At 38.6% G+C, this 22,502-nt stretch overlaps 1 protein-coding gene across 3 annotated transcripts in view; it reads left to right on the forward strand.

Annotated features, from left to right (window-relative positions):
• The window catches only part of CC2D2A (coiled-coil and C2 domain containing 2A), a 67,616-nt gene that overhangs the window by 21,415 nt on the left and 23,699 nt on the right, over positions 1-22,502 (forward strand). For all 3 annotated transcript variants that reach the window (XM_087936705.1, XM_087936707.1, XM_087936706.1), the window contains 15 exons: positions 213-319; positions 1,487-1,627; positions 2,802-2,958; positions 4,291-4,520; positions 6,571-6,748; positions 7,548-7,704; positions 8,044-8,191; positions 8,716-8,854; positions 13,272-13,475; positions 15,056-15,148; positions 15,350-15,441; positions 17,525-17,692; positions 19,678-19,783; positions 20,506-20,615; positions 21,606-21,702. In XM_087936705.1, coding sequence (XP_087792831.1) covers positions 213-319; positions 1,487-1,627; positions 2,802-2,958; positions 4,291-4,520; positions 6,571-6,748; positions 7,548-7,704; positions 8,044-8,191; positions 8,716-8,854; positions 13,272-13,475; positions 15,056-15,148; positions 15,350-15,441; positions 17,525-17,692; positions 19,678-19,783; positions 20,506-20,615; positions 21,606-21,702 — 2,127 coding nt within the window. The remainder of the gene's footprint in view (positions 1-212; positions 320-1,486; positions 1,628-2,801; positions 2,959-4,290; positions 4,521-6,570; positions 6,749-7,547; positions 7,705-8,043; positions 8,192-8,715; positions 8,855-13,271; positions 13,476-15,055; positions 15,149-15,349; positions 15,442-17,524; positions 17,693-19,677; positions 19,784-20,505; positions 20,616-21,605; positions 21,703-22,502) is intronic.

Here is a 22,502-nt window from a genome sequence, read left to right on the forward strand (position 1 = left end):
AAAGACGAGACAAAAATATTGAAAAATAATAAACTATCAAAAAATCATATTTTCCATGTTCTCCCCAGATTTATTTCAGACAATGTTTCTAGCATTTTTACAGAAAAGCAGGTCTACCAATGTTGCTAGTAATAAGGAAAAATGCAGAATTATAAGGGCTTCTTCTGGAGGTGCAAATAAATCATACTAATATTTATAAGCTTATTTTCTAGCTTCGTGCTCTCAGAAATGCTTTACAAAATATTTTGGATACTGCCGAAAGTGGAATTCCAAACTTAGTAGTCCAACAAAGCATCACTGAATATAAGCTTGAAATAAGGTGAGTAGATTAATAATTGCTTTGCTATTCATTCTGTAAGTTTAAAAAAGTTTTACGGCTGAAAAAGTGGTTCTTGGGAAGGAACTGAGTCACGCTCTTAATAAAAGGCAATGAACTCTTGTCACTGGAATTTTGTAAGAACCTCTTTATTTCCATGAGCTGTTTCAAGTATTTATTTTGTAAAGTAGATCTTTTTATTTAATTTAAATTACATAATGACCAGCCAGCAGAAGGTTTATGACTCTCTCCTAAGTCCCTCTTTGTGTAACTATTTGCTATGATAAAACACCTTTTATTTATTGTCCTTTTCTTATGTGCCATTTCTGGGAGCAACTAGAATGGCAGGAAAAAGGAAGCGTTATGGGGACAAATCGGGTGGGACAGCCTGTCAGATCTTCAAGTGAGCCCAGACTAGGAAACCAAAGTCATGCAGGCCAATATTGCTATTAATGCAAGGTTATAGTAACAGTCTTGCAAGTTTAATATTCTTTCCCCTTTTCTCCCTCCTATGGGAGAACTTGGGGATTGTAGGACATCTCATTGCAACCAGGTCGACGTGAATGGGTGAGCATGGCTGGGTGAGCATAGGTGAATGGATGTGGTCAGGTCAGCATGGATGTATGGGCGTGGGCAGGTGGGCGCACTGGGTGGGTGTTGCTGTCTGGGCACAGTCAAGTCAGTGTAGAACAAGTCACTTCAGCCAACTGGATATGGGGAAAACTCAGCACCCCACCAGCTCCTCCTCGGCTCCAACCAAACATGGAGGTGGGAACCATTTTGTCCCACCCCCCAGTGCAAGTCCACAAGTCCTAAAGATTTTGTCAGTTTTCAGGGAAGCTACAGGCGAAGTAAGGTAGAGGCTGTAGTGAGAATAGTCAGTTCTGCTTCACTAGTAGTTTCTGCTTGGGCACCATGCTTCTGTAGAGATAAAATCATGACTGCACCTGTATTGCTTCCTGCCACAATCCAAGGGGGCTTATTTTATTATGTCCCCAGAAAAGTAACACGCATCCTCTTGGTAACCTAGTCATTAATTGTTTTGGGATTCAATCATCTAACCTGCCACACTATAGCTGAGTAATTATAGTCATTTTTCAATATTGCTAATGTTACTGGATGTCTATTAATGTATATTTCCTGCAATGAAATGTCTGTATTCATGAGCAGAAAAACAAGAAGACTTCGGGATAATGAACAAGAAAAAGATCGAGCATTGCTGAAAGCCATGATTAAAGTGTGGAAAGAAATAAAATCCCTGCGTGATTTTCAGAAGTTTACTAACACACCCCTAAAGCTTTTCATGAGAAAGTATGTTTTTTGCATGAATTACATTATTGAGTATATTAAATTTAGGGCTTTTCTGCATACATTGGTTCTGATTTAAATCAAAGGCTTGGATCTCATTGAGATGATATCCAGGTAGTCCTCAACTTACAACAGTTCACTTAGTGACCATTTAAAGTATTGTGTAGTGGGCTTCATTAGGTAAGAAGCAGACCAGCATAGCTACCACAACATTTATTGATTCAAAACTGTAACTGAAGAACTGCAGGCAATGCCTGTATTGTAGTCACAAATTATGACTTCTCAAAGAATATTGCCGCAAAATGCTTATCTGTCAGGTAGAGATCAGTCTTTTTCTTCAATATAAAGTGATTCCCAATTGTACAAAGTATGTTTAATTGATCCTTCCACTCCTCTCCTCAGAGAGATGCAGCAATAATGGAACTTTGCTTGGGAAACGTGTTTCTATGTGACAACAGGGCATAATTTCAAAGAAAACAAATTGATTGTTGGATACCAGAACACCTATAACAGCTTTGATTTAAATGCCTGATTCTGCTCCAAGCTCAGAATAAAACGCTAGTATGGGAGGTGTGGTTCAATAGTTGTTTGAAGACAGAACATTTCAAGTTCAGTCCTTTTGCTTATATTTAATAGGATAACCTAGACAACATGCAGAAGTATCCTTGGTATCTTGTGAGATATGATCAGTCACTCAATCAAAGACAGCAGGCTAAGAAATTGTTTGTTTCTGAAATCCTTTTGTGTCCTTTCAAGCATTTGCCGGAAGGAATGTCCAAATGGACAGTGAAGGGGGGGCCTCTTAATTTTGCACCTCATAAAGAATTAGTGAGCAAGAAAGAATTGAATTTCTTGGGGAAGAAAGGCAACATGACACGTATAGGACGGAAGGAATGATATTCATGCCTGGGCTGCTTTCAAGAAAGAAAATTGGGCAAAACGATAGAGGAATGAAAAAATGAGCCGTGATAGAAGCTGAGACAGAGAACCTTTCTGGCTTTCATTTCTCCCACTTGGTGCACCCGCTACTTTTTAGAATCACACACACACACACACACACACACACACACACACACACACTTTGAATGAAGCCAATATGAAAAATGCAACACATGTTAGAATGTAGTATACCAACACTCTTTTTTATTTATGGCTTTGTTTTTATTACTATTTGAAGGAAAGAAGTTGACCTGAAGTTGGATGAGAAGGCCTATGAGGCAGAAATTCAGGCTGAAACAGCTGAATTACTAGAAGAAAGTATTGAAGAGTATGAAAAGAAAATGAACGAATATAAAACGGAACTTCGGGCTTGGAAATCATGGAAGAAGGCACAGGTTTGAATCAGCATCATTGTGGATGGGAAGTGTTTTTTGTTCGTATACTATGTTGACTAATGTGGGACTCTGTGGTTTCTTCCCCTAACCCCAAAAACTTTAACCTTAAGACTGTCTACTATTGACCTCACCCCTTTCCTAAGAGGTCTGTAGGGGGTGTGTATAAGCGCACCAACGTTCCTACCATCCCTGTCCTATTGTTTCTTTTTATTTTTCTTATATGTAGCCATTTCATGTATTCATAACTATGTTTATACTTATACCCGTTATCTTGTAAGTGATTGACAAAATCAAATAAATGAATAAAGAGATTAGGCATGGGCCTAGTTGTCTAGCACAGTGTTTCTCAACTCTGGTAACTTTAAAATATTTGTATTTCAATAGCTCGCTAGCTGCATCATTCTGGGAGTTCAAGTCCACACAATTTAAGGATGCCATATTTGAGAAAGGCTGGTCTAGAGACGGCGAGTGTAGTCAGTGGGTCACCTGGATGGTTAGCTATCATATAGATTAGAATGAATTATTTTTTGCATTCTGTCCTTTTCAGGCTGTCACAATGTTAATATAGGCACGAGTCCAATCTACTTACAATTCTTTCCATATGAAGCTGATCAAGATTAGGAGGGAACTTTCTTTGCTATTATTTAGCATGATTGTCAAATGCTAGTGGCAGTGTGTTTCAATACTAGATTCACCCCCCTCCCTCACATAAATTCAGTGGCTTTCTATCAGCCCAGTCTTTCTAAGAGAATTGTAGTCATGTGAAAAATAACGGTACTTTGTATATTTTTCTTCAGGTCCTGAAAAAGACCAGAATATATATCTAATTAAAAAAACAATGTTCTACATCAATGCCACTTTTAACCCAAAAGTGCCTTTCCAAAAGGCAACTGAAACTTCCTTGGTTTTTTCTTTGAGAACCTTTTGCTTCTCATCTATGAAGCTTCTTCGGGTCTCTTCTTCTTGATGAGAAGTGAAACATTTTCAAAGAAAACAAGGAAGTCCAGTTGCCTTTTGAAGGAAAGAAAAAACCTTTGGGACAACCATGACCTGGATGATTGAGAATCCCCATTGATATTAAGCCATTTTTTTAAGGATAAAGTCTTGTTAAAGCCTTTATTTGTAGGAATTTATCTAAATTTCAAGATTTTAAAAAACAGATAAACTTTTAATACAATTGTAATAGTAAAAATTAGTAACATCCAGCCACCAATTGAATTATCTATCACAATCATTTAACAAATTAGAGATCAAAATGGTCAGTCTAGCAAAACCCATGCATGAGAAAACAAATACACCACCAAAAACAAGCACAACTTTTCGCCCATATAGAAAAATCAGAAGAAACAAAAAAAGAAATCAAGTCAAATCTTGGAAGATGAAGAATCTGAGCAAATGGAGGAACCTCTGAAGCCTCTTCCACCTCCCCCAGTTGACCAACAGCAGGTGGAGCTGCAAGTTCGCAGAAGAGCTGCTGAGAACAGAAGGCAGCCTGGAGAACCAATTCTAATCCCTGAACTAAGCTTGGTGGGGACCATCACTCCGAATGAGGCTTGTCCTAGGTGAGCCGTATTAGCATAAAACCATAGGCTCCAGTCACAATTACAAGCAGTTCCAAGCTTTGCCACAGTTCTTTTCTTGAAATTTTCTTCAATCATGGGAGACTTATCTGTCCTATAAGGCATCTGGGCATCTTCAGGAGGGCTTTTCCAGCTGATCAAAGTCCCTGGGTAGGTTCATAGTATACACCAGGGTCTTTTAAGGTTTTGAAGATCGACTCTGCACCCTAAATCATGCCTAATATGAAACCAGCAGTCAGCTACCTAAGTGCCCAGCCACAGTCTCCTCAGGACTACATTCGTTTATATAATTTTATGACATTTTATTTCTACCGGCCTAGAATCACTTAGGTAGTGAAATAGGCAGGGCACAACCCAGGGGTGTCCAACCTTGGCAACTTTAAGACGTGTGGACTTCAACTCCCAGAATTCCTCAGCTGGCTGAGGAATTCTGGGAGTTGAAGTCCACACGTCTTAAAGTTGCCAAGGTTGGACACCCCTGGCACAAGCAATCCCAGAAAGATTCCACAGCATCACATCTCCCATCTAATTTCCTCAAAGTTCTCCAAAGCAACCAAAGTGTGCTTGATTGAACGAGCCCAGATAATTAATTTCATTCAAGTGCCTCAAGAGGTATGGAGCCATCATTTTCTCAATTATTTATTTTTATTCAAAAATGGAAGATTGGAGATCAGCCTGTAATTACAAAGCTCCTAGACCCAGATTGATTTTTTTTTCCAGTTATGGTCTTATAACTGCCTCTTTAAGTCATGTTGGAGAAACACAACAATTTCTAAATGAGTTGTACATTCCTAACATTGGCTTATCTGCTAGTATATTTTAATATCTGAAGATTCTGTTGATAATTAAAACGTTTAGATATTTGCTCCTTTTCATATAAACTGGAAATGGTCACTTTTCTGAATAGTCAGCGGAAAACTAAGATTTGAAAATGTTGCTGACACTTCAAAACAGTTCCTAAGATGTTTATTTTCAGAATGCCTGGAAGAGCAGCCAGATGTTTAAAAGTAAAGACTGCTCATTCCTGCCAGAAACTTAGCAAGGGGACAGTCTGTTTTCAATTCCACAGTTGTGGGCCAAAGAGCATTTGAAGATAATGTCCCCAGCATTCAGCAGAAGCAGGATTGTGGTTTTTTCCTATTTTTTAATTGAAAATGTCCTCATTGCAAAAGAAAACAAACGAACAAAGGCAATTTTAGCCCTTTCCTCTTCCAAAGAAGCAATATCATGGTCTTTCTGGCCATGCCTTTGGCAGCTATTCTGTGGATGCTGTTCTTCATTGTATGGACCTCTGCTTTCTGCACAATGCCCCAAACCTACTTTTATTGTATTTTTTAACATGTGGATCTAGATTGGATAATATTTAGCCCTTGTGCAGAGGAAAAAATAAATCACACAACTGCACATTTTGAGCATAAGACAGGAGCAAGTTATAAACTCCTAAAGATATATATTTTTGAGTTTAGGTTTTTATGTTCTATTCTATTGTTAGATAATTGGGACATTTTAGAAATGAGAAAAAGGGACTGCGCATACAGCACAGAGTGAAGATTATCTTATTTTAAACGCATGTTTTAGTTATGAAAACCCTATGAAACATCTGAAAGACAAAATTGCCCCAACAGGATGGAAATTGGGCAATATATAAAATAAATAAATTATTTTGATTGGTCATGCAGTCAGTCAGTTGTTTAGGCAGGATTTGGCATTTTTGTCCCTCTGTCAAGTCCTTTCCAAGGACGTGAGATAGGCAGGTGTTGATGCTTGATGGTGTTAAATTGTCACAGGATATAAGCTATTTGAATAAAACCGCCTTTTGCAATTGATTGGAGTTGTCTGTGGTATTAATGGTGTTCAAATGGTGCTCCAGTGGTTTTGTGATTACTCAAGGAGCCTATTACTATTGGTACTACTTTCACTGTCTTTTGCCACAATCATAGTTCTATTTTGTTATCTTAATTCTTTCTCTTCTCTTCTTTATTATTATTCAAGCAAATGTACATGTTTCATTTATTTGTTAACCTGTTTGTAGAGCTGAAGTTGCAAGACGTGAAGATGTGAAGAGAAGGTCTCTCTTCTTAAAAGTTCTTTTCAATTCCAAAGAGGTGTCTCGAACAGTTTCTCGGCAGATGAGCTCAGACTTTAGAATTCATTTTGGGCAGATTTTTAACGTGCAAATATTCAATTGGCCAGAGAGTTTAAAATTGCAGGTAAGTTATTGTGTTAAACATATATAGAGAAACAGTAGAACTTAAACCCTCTTACCTGTGGCAAGAGTTCTGAAGAAATCCTAACTTCAGCAGTTTAGATGAAGTTTCCATAGAGGAACTTAAGTCATTTATTTTGACCGTGGATTTGAATGATAGAAGGTTCTTTTGATAATGAAATTCTGTTCATGGACAAAGCTACCCTCCTGTTTCTTGTATGGGATATAGATTATATGCTCAATTTCTCTTGCTTTTATTTATATATATTTTTTATTTTGTATTTCTACACTGCTTCGATGGCAGTTTGAACCACCATCTGCTTCAAACAAAATGCTTCAAAACTTTCACCCCAACTAGTTATGTATATGCAATGGTATAGAGCTTTTAAAGAAGAAATGTCAGTAATTTCCTGTTAATTTAATAGTATTCCTTTGAACACCGCTGGTGTTTCCTCCACGGTTGTTGATTTTGGAGTCCGTGATCTAGTGGCTTTGGCTCCTCAAGAGCTGGATTTTCAAAGGAGAATCGCCTGATTCTCTGCTTTCACTTGTCGGGGAAGGGGAGCCCATCCAATTATCATTCTGGTATATCCCAAACTACAGCATATATTTACAGTGTAGCCCTGATACTATGATACATAATGAAAGACAAGCAATTCTAACTCATACTAACCTTCTCTGGTCCCTTGAAATGCGTGTGCTTATTTATGGCCACGAGAACATATTCGAAAACATGGTGTAAATTAAGTATAATTATCAGTCAAAGTGATAGGAGTTGGAATAATTCCTTCCCTTTATTACAGCTTTATGAAACAATTGGACTCGGCAGTGCTAACTTGCTAATGGAAATATTTGTGCCCATCCCGGAGACGACGGTTCTGACAGGAGCAGCTCCAGTCGAAGAAATTGAATTCAGCAGCGACCAGTGTGTAACACTGGAGCATGAAGGAGTGGGCAGTGGTACAGAGATTGTTCCCTTTCTTGTTTGTTGATATTCAGAGGATTGCAAACCAGCTAATATAGTTGACATATTGTGGCTTTAATGCTAGGTCCAAATACTTCTAGTATGTCCATACACTTAACTGTCATCTCGTAGGCAACTTGAGGTGTTCAGCCTCACAACCACCTTTGATAGATCTCCAAAACTTGCTGAAAACTGCCTGCCTGTCTTCCTGCCTTCCACTAAGGAAAAATATAACGACCATGCAATCCATGTATTTTTATTTGTTCAAAAGAACACAAACCATGGTTGATTTATCAGATCTGAGCAGGACCTGTCTTTTTTATTTCTTCTTGCAGGGGTTCCATTTTCATTTGAAGCAGATGGTAGTAATAATATGATTTTAATGACTTCTGGTAAAGTGTCATGCAGCGTGTCATGGGCCGTTGGAGCAAATGGGGCACCGCTGGCTCCTCCAGTCTTGCAGAAGAGCTATGCTCTTTCAAGGTAGTAAACTTCAGTAGGGTTCAATTCAACAAGTCCTCCACAAGCCCTTCCTTTCCTAGGGAGAGAGGAAAAAATACTCTGTCAGACTGCATAGTTTTTGGAATAACACTTAGTGATCATTATTTTAGCCAGGGGTTGAATTATATTTTAACTTCTTTTGTCTGCGTGTGTCTGGTGAATGTTATTATCTCTTGAACTACTCTGTACTGACATTGTGTATTATTTCAAGCACAATGATACTGAATGTATTTCAGATTTATTTTCTCTTTGTTAACTTACTATGAGCTTGTTAAACAGTACACACCTTCAATGGTAGCGAGTCTTGTGAAATGATGGGATGTGATTGTAAAGCTGTTTGATTGTAAATTTTATTTGAAAAGGCAAATTAATGAGATTATATAAAATTGACAATCCATAACTAGGAACACCAATCATAGAGATTTTTTTCATTTTTTTTCTTTCTTCCAAAACATTTTGAAGACTTCTTTTAACCAGTTGTTTTCACTCTTATGTCAAAATTTCAGTTCCTTAAAAAAAGGGGATGCTATTGCATCAATTGGCGCATCTGGATTAACTGACATGAAGAAATTAGCCAAGTGGGTGACTGAAACAAAACTTGATCCTAATGATCCAAGCAACACAGCCCTGATGCAGTTTTTAAAAGTAAGAACTTTCTATTATTCATGATGCTTAACTTCCAGATATTTTTATCCTACTTTTTCCCAAAGCCTCAGTTGAAAAGTTAGTGATTCAGGTTAATACAATTTAGGCAGGTAATTGTTCCTTTTGGCATATTCCTTACATGTGTGCACAGATGTTTGTCTCAGTTGCATTGAATGTTTCATTAGAAAAAGGGTCTGGGCTTTGATCCCAGTTCTTTATTCTGTAACGCAGATGCAAATTCCAGAGGTGGAACACAAAGGCAGGCCCAGATAGAACAGGCTACTGCTGCCAGCCCTGGAGGTTACTGGTGTGATTTGCCATTGTTGTTTTTTTCCTTCTTCCACTTTTTATGGCATTGGTAAAACATCTAACAGCCTCCAAGTTAGAAATTAGAAGATAAGTTGGACAAAGATTGAGAGGTTAGCTTTAATGTGTATTTCTGTAGAAGTGTTGTGATTTCTTACATGTAATGCAATTCAGCTCCTGTTTTGTTAGGTGTGTTTCATTTGAACAATGTATATCCTAGTTGTGTGTTCCAATCATGGCTTCCATCTCACCAATATCTACAATATTGTATTTCCCTTCATGTACTCGGACTTCAAGCGCTCTCTGTTTGTCCCCCTTATTACAAGCCTTGGAATACAGGCATCTGAGCCCTTATGGTTGAACTTCCTGTATCTTCTGATTGTCCTTGTGTGTCCCTTCATTGTTGCTCCCTTTCATGTTAGTTGGATTGTTGTGTTGGGCTTTGTGCTTTGGGTTTAGTCCTATAAAGAAGCCTCCTTCCGCCTGCACTTTTAGTTTAAAGCCCTTCGGTTAGGGAGCCAGTTGCTTCCCTAACGCACTCTTTTTTTAAAAAAATACAAATCTCTATTCACCTTAACAGTGTTCATGTTATTATTAATACATACCTCTCCTTTTATACATAAACATCAACTCTTATTTCTATCCTCCATCCATTTGTACCACCTGTCCCAAACGGCATAATAATCTGAATCATCTTTGCCTCTTAATTCCATTGTGAATTTATCCAGTTCCTCACAAACAGTTATCTTTTGTGTCAAGTCTTCTTCAGGTGGTATCTTTTCCTTCTTCCATCCCTGTGTGAAGGCTATTCTCACCGCAGTTATGATATGGATACTGATGTATCGGATGACCTTGCTCAATTTTCCCTTAATTATTCCTAATAAAAATATTTCCGTTTTAAGTTCTAATTTGTGTTCTGTAATTTCTAATAACCGTCTTTGTACCCTCATCCAATATTTTTTAACCTCTGGACACTGCCACCACATATGGAAGAAAGTTCTTTATATTTATATTCTGATTTTGTGTTTGGATACGTTTTGGCCAGTCTTGTTGGAGCTAGGTGCCATCTACAAAACATTTTGTATTGATTTTCTTTAAATGCTGTTGACAATGTCAATTTATAATTATCAGTCCACATTTTTTCCCAATCCTCTAAATGTATATTATGCCCTACATTTTTTGCCCAGGCAATCATTGATCCCATCACTATTTCCTCTTCTAATTCCACTTCCAACAAATAGTTTTACATTTTTGTTATGAATTTTATCTCCTTGCCTGTCAAAGTTTGGTCCAGTTGTTGCAAGTCCTTTTCTACCCCTTGTTCTTCTAATTCTTTCCTAAATTTTGTCTGAATTTGTAAGTATGACCACCAATCTATAATTATATCTTGTTCTTTTAATTTATCAATTGTCTTAAATTCCCCTGATTATCTAATAATTTCTGACCATTTTGCCGTTGCTTCATTTCTTCTAATTGACTGATATTACTGGATTTAATGTAAGTCTGATACTGAACTATTTTTGACACTGGAATTTGATATTTGGATTATCCCTGGATTGAAAAACTGACTGATTTATCTGTGAATGACTTTTGGACTGCCTATTTTGGACTTTGCTTAAACCTTTCTGGAAGTAAAAACCTACATTTACTGTACAGTGTATCTGTGTGCTGCTCTGTGTGTATTATTCCAACACTACTCTCTATACGTCTCCCTGTATGCGCTCATTCTCCTAATGGAGATTTACCTCAACAGAGGCGTTTTAAGGTCTTGAAAGCTTTGTGAGACAGTCCATGGTCCAAGCCAGGGGTTGGAAGGAAAAGAGCCAGGCGGGTGGCATATCTAGGCTGGGCAGGCCCCCTGAAGCCTGGCTGGGTGGTGCCTCTCTGGAATAGGGGTCTTTGTGGCCTTGCTGCAGGTTGGGGTTGCATTTGTGGTTGCCATGAGGAAGGTGGGTGTGGCCTGGTTCCCTGGAGAGGAAGTGGCTGCTGCCTGCTGTCTGGGCAACCCCCCTTCAGACCAGGACTTTGTTGGTGCTGGCTGCCATTGGCACTGAATCCACCCCTGGCCTGGATAAAATCCCCACCCTGGAGGGATACTCTCTACAGGGGGTAATCTTTCTTCTGGAAAATGAGGGGATTGCCTCAGAGGCTGCAACATACCTCTGTCAGTCGATGCTTCTTGCTGGGCTTCTCCAAGTGGCATCTCCTCATTCCTCACAATACTTGGATAAGTGAAAATGGGTGGTCTTAGGCCCCCACTCGTCCAAACAGGCTGTGAGACCAAGTCTGTCACCTTTAAATTCTGGAACTATTGTGGTAAATCTGCCCTCGATGGGCTCCCATGATAAACCATGGGGATGTCTTCTTGAGAGAATTCCAACTCCAATTGTCTCTCTTCCCTCTAATCTGGTTCAATAGCAGTATACATGGGGCTGGAGAAGGACTTCTCTTCAGACAGCTCGGTTAAATCTGGGCTGTAACAATTCCTTGAGCTGAAACGCTTCGGTATAGCTCCCAAATCTTTTTCTTCCACTGCCATTCTGAAATCATCCATCATCTCCTCCAAACAGGGGCTGGCAGACCCAGCTAATGCTCCGGAGGGCCCCCCCCACACCAGTTCCCTCCTGCACATCTCCAACTTCGGCTGATTGTTGATCTTTTTCCATCTCTGGGAAAAGACCTCTGGGGTATCAGTCAAACCCCTTTAGAAAGGAAAAGTCACTTTGGGGAATAAACGTCAGGCATCCAGAAATTGTCCATGGTAATCAATCACTTTGAGACAAGTATAATCTCCAACTGATTTATTAGGAACAGCTCTGGTACTTCTAAGGCATTTCCAAAAGTGAAAGTCATTTTCAGCACGTTTCACAAAATCCACCTTTTATCCTCCCACTTCCACACTTCATTAATCAGAAGAACCAATTAACTGCAGCTGGAATTTTTTAATGCGACATACGGAATAACCTTGAATGACATACGGAATAACCTTGAACTTTCCAACTCCTCCACCCACCTTCCATTCACGGCAGCTGAATCTCAGAGCTGACACCTGGTTCTTTTTGCATCCAAACACGTCCACCACATATGTGGTGGACGTGTTTGGATGCAAAAAGATGCTGGACTAAAATCCACACATGGTTGGAAAAAATGATAAAACAATACATAGACTTTAAACCAGAGATATTTTAATTGGGAATTATACCGGAAATATACAACAAAGAATTGAAATATTTGATTGTAAATGTTTTAACAGCGGCTAGAATTGTATTTGCTAAGAATTGGAAAAATGAAAAAAAAATACCTATGCAGGAGGAAATTATTAAGAAAATTATGGACTGTGCTGAAATGAGTAAATTGACATTTGAAATTAGAGAACAAGAAGATAAACAATTATATATGATATGGGACTTATTTTACCAATGGCTAGATAAAAAGACATGGCAAATGAAATAGACTAAATTTCGTAATAGAAGATCAATAGATTGATATAGAATATAATATAAAATATAAAACCATTGGATTAATGTATAATATAAATTTATAATAAAATCTAGAATATCTCATATAAAATGATGGAATAATAGTTTAGTCAAATGAATAATAACTGATAAATATATAAGCATATACTAGATTGACAATTTTAGAACCTATATAACTTGTGAGTAAGGACTATGAAAGTATAGCACAAAAGATTTGTAACCAACTGACACACTGTATGTGTATAATTGGAAGATGGTTTTATGTTTTTATGTTTTTGTCTGTATATGTTTGTCTTAAAAAAATAATAAAAAAAATGTGTCCCACCACACACCCACATTTGCTAATGTCAGGTTGTCTGCATTGGGAAAGCTGGCTTTGGGATCAGCAACCATAACACAGATTTGGCCACTAAAGAATGTTCTGTTCTGTTCTGTACCTTTCTGGTCTGGTCTGGTCCATGCCATGCCCTGATACTCTCCTCTCCTCTCCTCTTCTCCTACTTCTACTATTCTATACTTTGCCATGTTGCCCACAGAAACACTGTGTGTGTATATAGGCACATGCATACATATACACAAACTAAAAAAAAACTTATTTATGGTTTTGAGTATATAAGCCTTTTGTTTTTCAGGTTACTCCATGTGGTGATTCTTCCATCTCAGATTTCTTTCGACTTGAGCAATTGCAGAAAGAATTTAATTTTGTTTTTGATGAGGAATTCAATATGTCCAAAAGGTTTTGGCTTCTTGAGCTCAGAATGAAAAAGGTAGCTGAATTTCAAAATTATAAATTTGTTCCTATACTGGAAAGAGAGATCAGTGAAAAAATTTTGCAGGTAAGAAATCATTCTAAAAACTGTAATTAGAATGTATTGACAATAAAACTTCCTGTCTTAGTTTCAGTTTAATTGTGATCACTGCAGCTTTAATTTAGCAACTTTAGAAAATCTGCGAAGAAAACTTATGATATTATTTTAATTTATGGCAAGGTGGTTTATGTGAGGACGTTGGTGGAAAGAAATTCTCCATGTCATAATTCTGAAATGCTTACTGAAGCAAAGCCACATATTTTGATCATAAACCTTCCAAGCTTGGAATGAGCAAATTTTTGAAAAAAACTCTTCCACAGCTAGACAGAACAGGACCTTCTAATGCACTGTTCTAAATAGTGTTGTGTTTTACTAAATGGTTTCATGCGTACTTTCAAAAAACGAAGGGGAAGATTAGGATATAAAAAGAAAATATTAAGTCTTTAACTTACCAAACCATTCAAATATTCCCATTTAATAGAAGACGTTAAAACTCTAGAACAGTGATGACTAACCTTTTTGGCACTGAGTGCCCAAAGTGCACACATGTGCATCCCAAAATGCAATGCATGCAAGTCCCCTGTGCATGTGCACACATCCCAAGCATGCACCCCACCCTCCCGCGCATGCATGTGCATGCCCTGCCTATGTGTCCCACCCCCCATGCATGCATGTGCATCCCTGCGCATGCATGGCAGAGACCCAAAGACCAGCTGGCTAGTGGGAGGCATGGCGCATGTGCGGATGCCCACAGAGAGGGCTCTGCGTGCCACCTCGGGCATATGTGCCATAGGTTCACCATCACGGCTCTAGAAAGCGTGCAGAGAAGAGCAACAAAGCTGATCAGGGTACTGGAAAATAAAGTGTATGATGAACTGGTTGCAGGAACTGGGAATGTGAAGTCTAACAAAGAAAAGGACTAAGATTCATATGATAACAATGTTTCAGTACTTGAGGGGCTGTCACAAAGAAAGACCGATTTTCCAAAGCACCTGAGATAGGACAAGAATTAAGAAGTGAAAGATCATGAAAGAGAGATAGATCTAACAGCTTGCCTCCAGAAGTTGGTTGTGCTCCATCACTGGAGCTTTTCAAGAAGACATTGGACAATCACTTGTCCGAAATGATATAGGATCTACAGCTCAAGCAGGGAGTAGAAGACTCTAAGGTGCCATCCAACTCTGTTATTCTACATCCTATGTTCATATGTTCTATGTTTATGGTTGAATGTATTGGAAGGTCCCAATTAATAATAGTTATGGCTGAACCTGTGATAGGAATTCAGGGATTATCTCCAATATTGGAGGCAAGTCCTTAATTCTCATTTTCAACCATTTTCAACCCAGAGCTCATGATGTTCTGAGGTTTCCCCTTTTAAGGTACTGCAGAATGTCTAAAAACAATTATTTTACTTGGCAGGGAAGTGGGATAATGAGCTTGCTGCTTTTGGTTTTTCTTCTGATCTGACTTTCTTCTGATGGCTTTTCGATTCCTGCCAGCAGGAGAAAGCTGGAGGAGAAGAAAAGACAAGACAACGTGTGTTTTTGAAAGACAGAGGTCTAAAAGGGCTTTCATTGATATAAGTCATGGTGGTGGCTCTTTTTCAGGATTATGAGAAAAGGTTGCAGAAGAAGGATGATATTGATACTAAGGACTATTTGGATGCACGCAGGGCAATTGTTGAAAAGTACATGGAAAAGGTAGGTTTTCAATATACTTGATAAATATATATGCAGAGTATACTTGGAAAAATAACCCTAAATAATTAGAAGTACCATAACTGATGGCAAGATGGATGGTATATACATTTAAGAAAAAGAACAGGTGCATTTGTTCATCTGAGCAGCACAACAATTGAGTAATTTCAGATTTCAGATAATTTTATTTTTCCTTTTTTTCAGGTTAGGGAGTCACTAAGTAATCGTTTCCTGATCGCAAAACACCATTTTGTTCATTCTGACTTGGTCAATGAAGATGAAATCACTACCGTTGGGTAAGGAAGAGAATACAAGGCTAGCTTAAAGTTGTAATAATATGCTTCAGATGTTTTTGTCTTACTTTGAAAGGTTTTAATTTAAATATTTTTAAAGTGCAATTGATGCCCTGAAAACCTTGCTTAATTTGTTTTAAAATGTAGCCATGCCCCTTTCTGGTTGGCTGAAGCCATTTATCAACAATCAACTGTGTTTACTCTTTTTAAGTCATAATGACCACAGAAACTACCCAAATGACCCAGATCAAAAGTTTACCTACCCTGGTGATTTTGGCCTGATAACATGCACCCAGGTTGGCACAAAGGGGTTTGAATGGCTATTAAAGGTAACCATCCTCACCTGTGATCTGTTTGCTTGTAATTAGTGTGTGTGTATAAAAGTTCAGTGAGATCCTGGACTCCTGATAGATCGTTGCATCTTTCATCCAGTGCTGCACTGACGTTTCTGGCTTCTGAGTCACGGGGAAAGCAAAAGAATTGTCAAAGGATCTGCGGGAAAAGGTAGTTGAACTGCATAAAACAGGAAAGGGATATAAAAAGACATCCAAAGAATTGAGAATGCCAATTAGCAGTGTTCAAACACTACTCAAGAATTGGAAAATGAGGGGTTCTGTTGAAACCAAACCACAGTCAGGTAGACCAACTAAAATTTCAGCCACAACTGCCAGGAAAATTGTTTGGGATGCAAAGAAAAACCCACAAATAACTTCAGGTGAAATACAGGACTCCCTGAAAACATGTGGTGTGGCTTTTTCAAGATGCACAGTAAGGAGGCACTAGAAGAAAGATGGGCTGCATGGTTGAGTCGCCAGAAGAAGAAAGCCATTACTACGCAAATGCCACAAAGCATCCCGCTTACAATAGCCAAACAGCACAGACATAAGCCCCAAACCTTCTGCCACAAAGTCATTTGGAGGGATGAGACCAAAATTGAGTTTTTTGGCCACAACCATAAACGCTACATTTGGAAAGGTGTCAACAAGGCCTATGGTGAAAAGTACATCATTCCTACTGTGAAACACGGAGGTGGATCACTGATGTTTTGGGGATGTGTGAGCTACAAAGGCACAGGAAATTTGGTCAGTATTGATGGCAAGATGAATGCAGTAATCAAAAGATACTGGAGGAAAATTTGCATTCATCAGCTCGGAAGCTGCTCATGGGACGTACTTGGACATTCCAACACGACAATGATCCTCAACACAAGGCCAAGTCGACCTGTCATTGGCGACAGCAGAATAAAGGGAAGGTTCTGGAGTGGCCATCTCAGTCTCCTGACTGAGCCCCTCTGGGAAGATCTCAAATGTGCAGTTCATGCAGGACAGACCAAGAATTTACAGGAACTGGAGGATTTTTGCCAGGAAGAATGAGCAGCTTCACCATCTGAGAAGATAAAGAGCCTCGTCTACACATACCACAAAAGGCTTCAAGCTGTCATTGATGTTAAAAGGGGCAATTAAGAACAGGGGTATGTAAACTTTTAATCAAGGTCATTTGGGTAGTTTCTGTGGTCATTATGATTTAAATTGATTGATAATAAATGGCTTCATCCAACCACTAACCATGAGTGAAAGGTAAGTTTTTGTGTTATAATTCATATTCTCTGAAAAATGGCCAAGAAGTCATAAATTCGGCCAGGGTATGTAAACTTACGAGCACAACTGTACTTCTTGATTTTACTTGCTAAAAGAAAAATTGCCCATGGTGTTGAACTTTTCAATCTGAGAAATGCAACTGATAGTGAAATTTGAACTTGTGTTTTGAGTTTTACAGATTTTTGTACGCTTTTTTGTCAGTCTAGCTTATTTAATGAATGCTTTTTTGTTTATGCACCCAGTGAACTTCATTTCAATTTTGGTTTTTCTCTTTGTTCTGCTCTGCCTTCTGCTTAAGTTCCACTGGCCCAGGGTATGTCAACTTGCATTCTCACTTCTATGTAGATGGTCGGTTTTGAGATCTATAGCCAAACCAGTGTATTTTGTAGAATTATTATTGTTTAGAAATCATGGCTATTATACAATGTTAGCATGACAAATTATAGCAACGGAACCTTTATATTTTAGCTCTGCTTTTTTATTGATAGCTTTTTGAGTGTCAGCCTCTTTAAACTGGCCGAAGCAAAGCGACCCTTGAAACCAAGGCGAAAAGAGAGGAAGAAAGTAATGGCACAGAATCTCTCAGATGGTGATGTAAAACTCTTGGTTAATGTGGTTAGAGCGTTTGAGCTTCCTGTTAGAAAGTGCGCTGGGAGGTAAGCAACTTTTAATCCAGCTCTTAGTAATGTTCTTCACTAGATAGTATATTGGACATTGCTTTAGTCTGCATGCTAGTTAATCACAATCTCCGAGAGCGGTACTGGAGTATTTATTCCCCCCCCTCCCCCCGCCCCCAATTTTTAATTCTTAGCACTTTATTGTTACATAGCTATGGATCTTGCCTTCCAAAGCTTTAACGGTGCTTGTTCCATTCCTCCAGGCATATAATTCAAAAGTCCCTGAAAAGGTCCTGAAAAATACTCTCTCGTGAAGTGATGCTGTGTAAGTAAACAAGAAGAGCTGCAGCCAGGGCAGTGGGAGATCTCAGCCCAAAGCAGAAAAGAAGGCATGTTAAAATCTCAGACGGCACCCTTCCTAGTTCCCTGGAAAGTAAAGGCCAGGGTAGGAGCAGGGGGATATACACTGTTTTTCCCCAAACATAAGTCCTGTCCCCAAAATAAACCCTAGCCCAATTTCATGCCAAATATAAACCTTATCCCCAGAGTAAGCCCTACTTAAGAGCCTACACAGCTGCCCGGCCACACATTCTGTTTGGTTGCTACTGATACAAGGTGAGATGGTGGGGTGGAGGATGAAGCGAGGTGAGGATTGCACAGCTGCCCCACATGTCCTGCCTCAGTTTACTTGAGGGCCTCACAGCCAGGCCATCGAGTGCTGACAGCTGCTTTTTTGACCAATATCTGCACTGGGTTGCAGTGTCTCAGGATCATGTGATCACCTTTTGTGACCTTCTGACAAGCAAAAACAATGGGGAAGCCAGATTCATTTAACAGCTGCAGTGATTCACTTAATAACTGTGGCATGACAGGTCATAACTAACTTAACAAGTATCTCACTTAGCAACAAAAATTTTGCACTCAACTGTGGTCATAAGTTGATGACTACCTGAACAGAAGTAGTGTATTTAATACTCGTGGCTTTGATTTCTCATGTAGACTACCTCAGAGGGCAGCTTTCGTCCAGCTTGCAAGTCTGAAAGCGTATCTCGCCCTTCCCCCACTCTTATTTCTACTTTCCAGGAAACCAGGGAGGGTCCTTTCCAAGTTATTGTCCGGCCCCCATTCCTGCTACATACTGAGATCTCCCTTGTGCAACCATCGCCTTGACTGGGGCTTTTCCTGTATCTCAAGGTCATTTTCACAAACGGTCATATATGAACACCCCAGGATTTTCCAAAACCTATTCTATATAGAATCAAAAACCTCTTATTAACTTTCTGATGGTTATTAGATCAGCAGGTGCTATAGGTTGTCATCAATATTTGATTTTACAGTTCAGATTAGGAGCAGCTGAACACCCCCTTTTACAGACGAAAAAAGAGCAAATTTTGTGAAATAAGGGGAATGGTGGGGGCAGCACGGGGGCTAACGTTTTCCAGTTATGGTGCCAGCCTGGCAAAGCAACCTTTTTCGTTTGTTCCAGGACCTATTGAGATAAGATAAAACATCTCTGAAGAATATTTAGTTTAATAGTTGGTTCTTGCCATCTTTATTTAGTTCACTTGAAATATTTAAATGAAATTGTTAATATTTTAGTTTCATTATTGATTTTCTTTTTCATTATCACTGCTATTACAACTTACCTTTGTATTGTGATAACTTTAGTCGGTTGTTGGCTTTTTAATTTATTCACATTTACCACATTTAACGGTTACAGAGATCAGCAGTGCAGTACATCAATAGCCTAAATAAGATGCGTGGATGGGGGAAGTAAACCCGTGTACTTGTTCATGCGGAACCACATTGTTTGCGGAGGGTGGGGGATTCGTGGGCTGGAGTCCTATATGTGCAAATTGAAAAAAAAATAGCAAAAACAAGAGGGAAGGGAAATAATTTATCAGTATTATTGCTGTGCAAATGTCATCATCAGTTTTGAAAAAATTGTACTTAAAATCTTTTTGTTTTATTTTTTAAAAATCCTACTGGAAGTTTATTGACATTTTCTACTCCTTTTTGTAAAGCCAACTTCAGCAGCCATCTAAATCATCATGGGCTTTCAATGAGATGTTTGTTGCTTCTGCAGCTGCACATAGCTCCAACCACAGTATGGACTGGACATTTAGCCAGGTACCTTACAATGCTATGAACCTGGAGTAGGTGAATGGATAAATAGTTGAATAATAGCAATACCCTTATTCTTTCTTTATGTATAGGGATCACCATCCCTATTCTTGAGGGGTTCATTCTGTAAAATTGATAAATATAGCTGCTAACACTCAAAAAATGATTTAATGCTTCTTTATAGCTTGTTGAATAAAGTATTTTTGGTAAATTTTGAATCCGAAAGCTTTAAAGGTGTTTTCCAGGAGATTTCCCTTTATAAATGAAGATATTTCCACTTAGCGTACTCATCTTGTTATCCATAGTCATTTTATCCATGTTATTTGATTTGGTTTGGAAGGAAATGAATTTTAGAAAATTTGAACACTAAAAGTAAAGAATTTTTTTTAAAATCTTTGATGTTTAGATAAATTTTATTAATGTTAAGTGTTAGAAGCACGGAATGTTAGAAACAGTATTGAATAGGTAATCAAACAATAACATATTATACTATTTTGAAACAGCCAAATTTACATGAAATAGAAAATTTTGACCCTGGAAATTTTTTCCAGAAAGTGTCCATATCTATGACTGTAAAAGTACCGATTTATATATTTATTTTAATGGCTGTTTACAATGTGCTGGAGGTATCTATAGTTTCTAGTTTCAGTTGGAAAATGTAAGTTTGACGTATCCTAGCTTTGCGTCTCATCTAACATATCAAAGCTTTGAGCTCTGTTTAATTGTAGGTTTCAGTTCGGCCCTTTGTAGAAGTTTCTTTCCAGCGAACAGTTTGTCGGACGACCACCGCCGAAGGGTCAAACCCAAACTGGAGTGAAGAGCTGGAACTTCCGTTTAGGTGTGAATGGATCCCATAAAACCTTCTTTCCATTGGAGAAGAACTACGTTGGGTGGGACAAAAAGGCCAGGATCAAATCGTGCATTTGGACACAACTGAGGACTCTTTCTTTCTTTCTTTCTTTCTTTCTTTCTTTCTTTCTTTCTTTCTTTCTTTCTTTCTTTCTTTCTTTCCTTCCTTCCTTCCTTCCTTCCTTCCTTCCTTCCTTCCTTCCTTCCTTTCCTCCTTCCTTCCTTCCTTCCTTCCTTCCTTCCTTCCTTCCTTCTTCCTTCCTTCCTTCCTCCTCCTCTTCCTCTTCTCCTCCTCCTCCTCTTCCTCCTCCTTTTTCCTCTTCTTCTCTCCCCCCCCTTCCTCCTCGTTTTCTCTTTTAGCTTTCTGAAGGCGGGAGATTTTGGTCTTCATTATTTTAAGCCAAATTTGGAAATATTTGTTGCCCCTGTTACCTATCAGTTATTTAGCATTGGATTCTGTACCACTTTGTTCTCACAAAGTGCCAAATGAAAACCTTGTGTGAAAATCTCAATTGCTTTAGACCCAATAAGTGTCCATTAGTATAACTAACTGGCTTTGTATTTTTCTGAAAATAAATGCAGTTTTAATTTTTGTAGAAAACTGCAGAAGAACTGAGTTTGAAAACATGGCTGAAGAGTGGCCAAAACTTCATCCTGCTCCAGATCTTGATTCTACCAGTGTATCACTTACCCTCCCCAGCTTTAGGCATTTTTTATTGTTCCCTAATTGAATGAGATTTCTTCTGTTCACATCTGAATGAAAGGTTGGGATTCTGATTGGGTTGGGAGTCAAACCTTGGCGCTCTCTAATACTCTACTAATCCTTCTAATGGAACAGAATAATAGGATATGGCATTGTGATGAAATCAAGCTAATCCTGGAGAATATGGAAGAAGAGAAAACAAGTCTTTGTCATGCTGATGTATTGCAAATTATATTTTGATCTGTATCGTATCTCTGCTTTAAAATATAATTACAGAGCTCCTAACGGTGACTATAGCAACTCTAGTCTGCAGTCAGTGAAGGATGACATCTTCATTAACGTATTTGATGAAGTACTGCATGATATCTTAGAGGTGAGCAAATCATCTGAAAAATTCTGTTGACATTGTCTGTTGAGAAAACAAACTGAAAAGAGCTGAATGATGAGATTACATTTACCTCACCTAATGGAGCACCAGGCAGAGAATATTCAGATATGAAAAGCAAAGTGCACCCTCTAGGATTTGCTGTTCAGAACAGAGTAGACTGGATATTCTGAAGGTCGGTAGTTTGAACATTCAAGCACTTTCTGTGAGGGGAAAGGGAAGAGAAGAATTAAAAAAAAGGAAGCACTTTTAGAGGTTCACTCTTAGTAGTGCTGATAACTATGGATGCATCATTGGAAACATACTGGAACTATTTTCACCAGTAAACACAGGAATTCTTGCTCTGATTTTATGTATTGAATAGGACAAGACAGGACAGAAGAAAATAGCTTTATTTGGCCAAGTGCGATTAGACACACAAGGAATTTGCCTCTGGTACAGAAACTCTCATCTTTGGAGTTATTTTATAAGTAACTCATATTGGGAAACATAACTAATTGTCCTTCTTCCTCCTGTTTCCACCATAACAATAACCCTGTAAAGTGGGTTGGGCTGAGGGAGGGTGGCTGGCCCAAAGTCTTCCAGCCAACTTTCTTGCCTAAGGAAGAACTATACGTCACTGCCTTCTGGTGCCTTATCTGCTAGATCACCTTGGAGTCAAGAGTGACTGGCATCAGGATGTCTTCACTAAATACAGTATGTAATATCCAAAAATAGAATATTAATAAAGTGCTCAGAGCCATCAACAGAAGTGGTAAAGGAATGAAGGAAGATTGTAGGTTTCTCTT

This window comes from Pseudonaja textilis, chromosome 6 (assembly GCF_049901715.1).
Source record: "Pseudonaja textilis isolate UNSWEBS1 chromosome 6, rPseTex1.2, whole genome shotgun sequence".
Classification (NCBI taxonomy): Eukaryota; Metazoa; Chordata; class Lepidosauria; order Squamata; family Elapidae; genus Pseudonaja; species Pseudonaja textilis.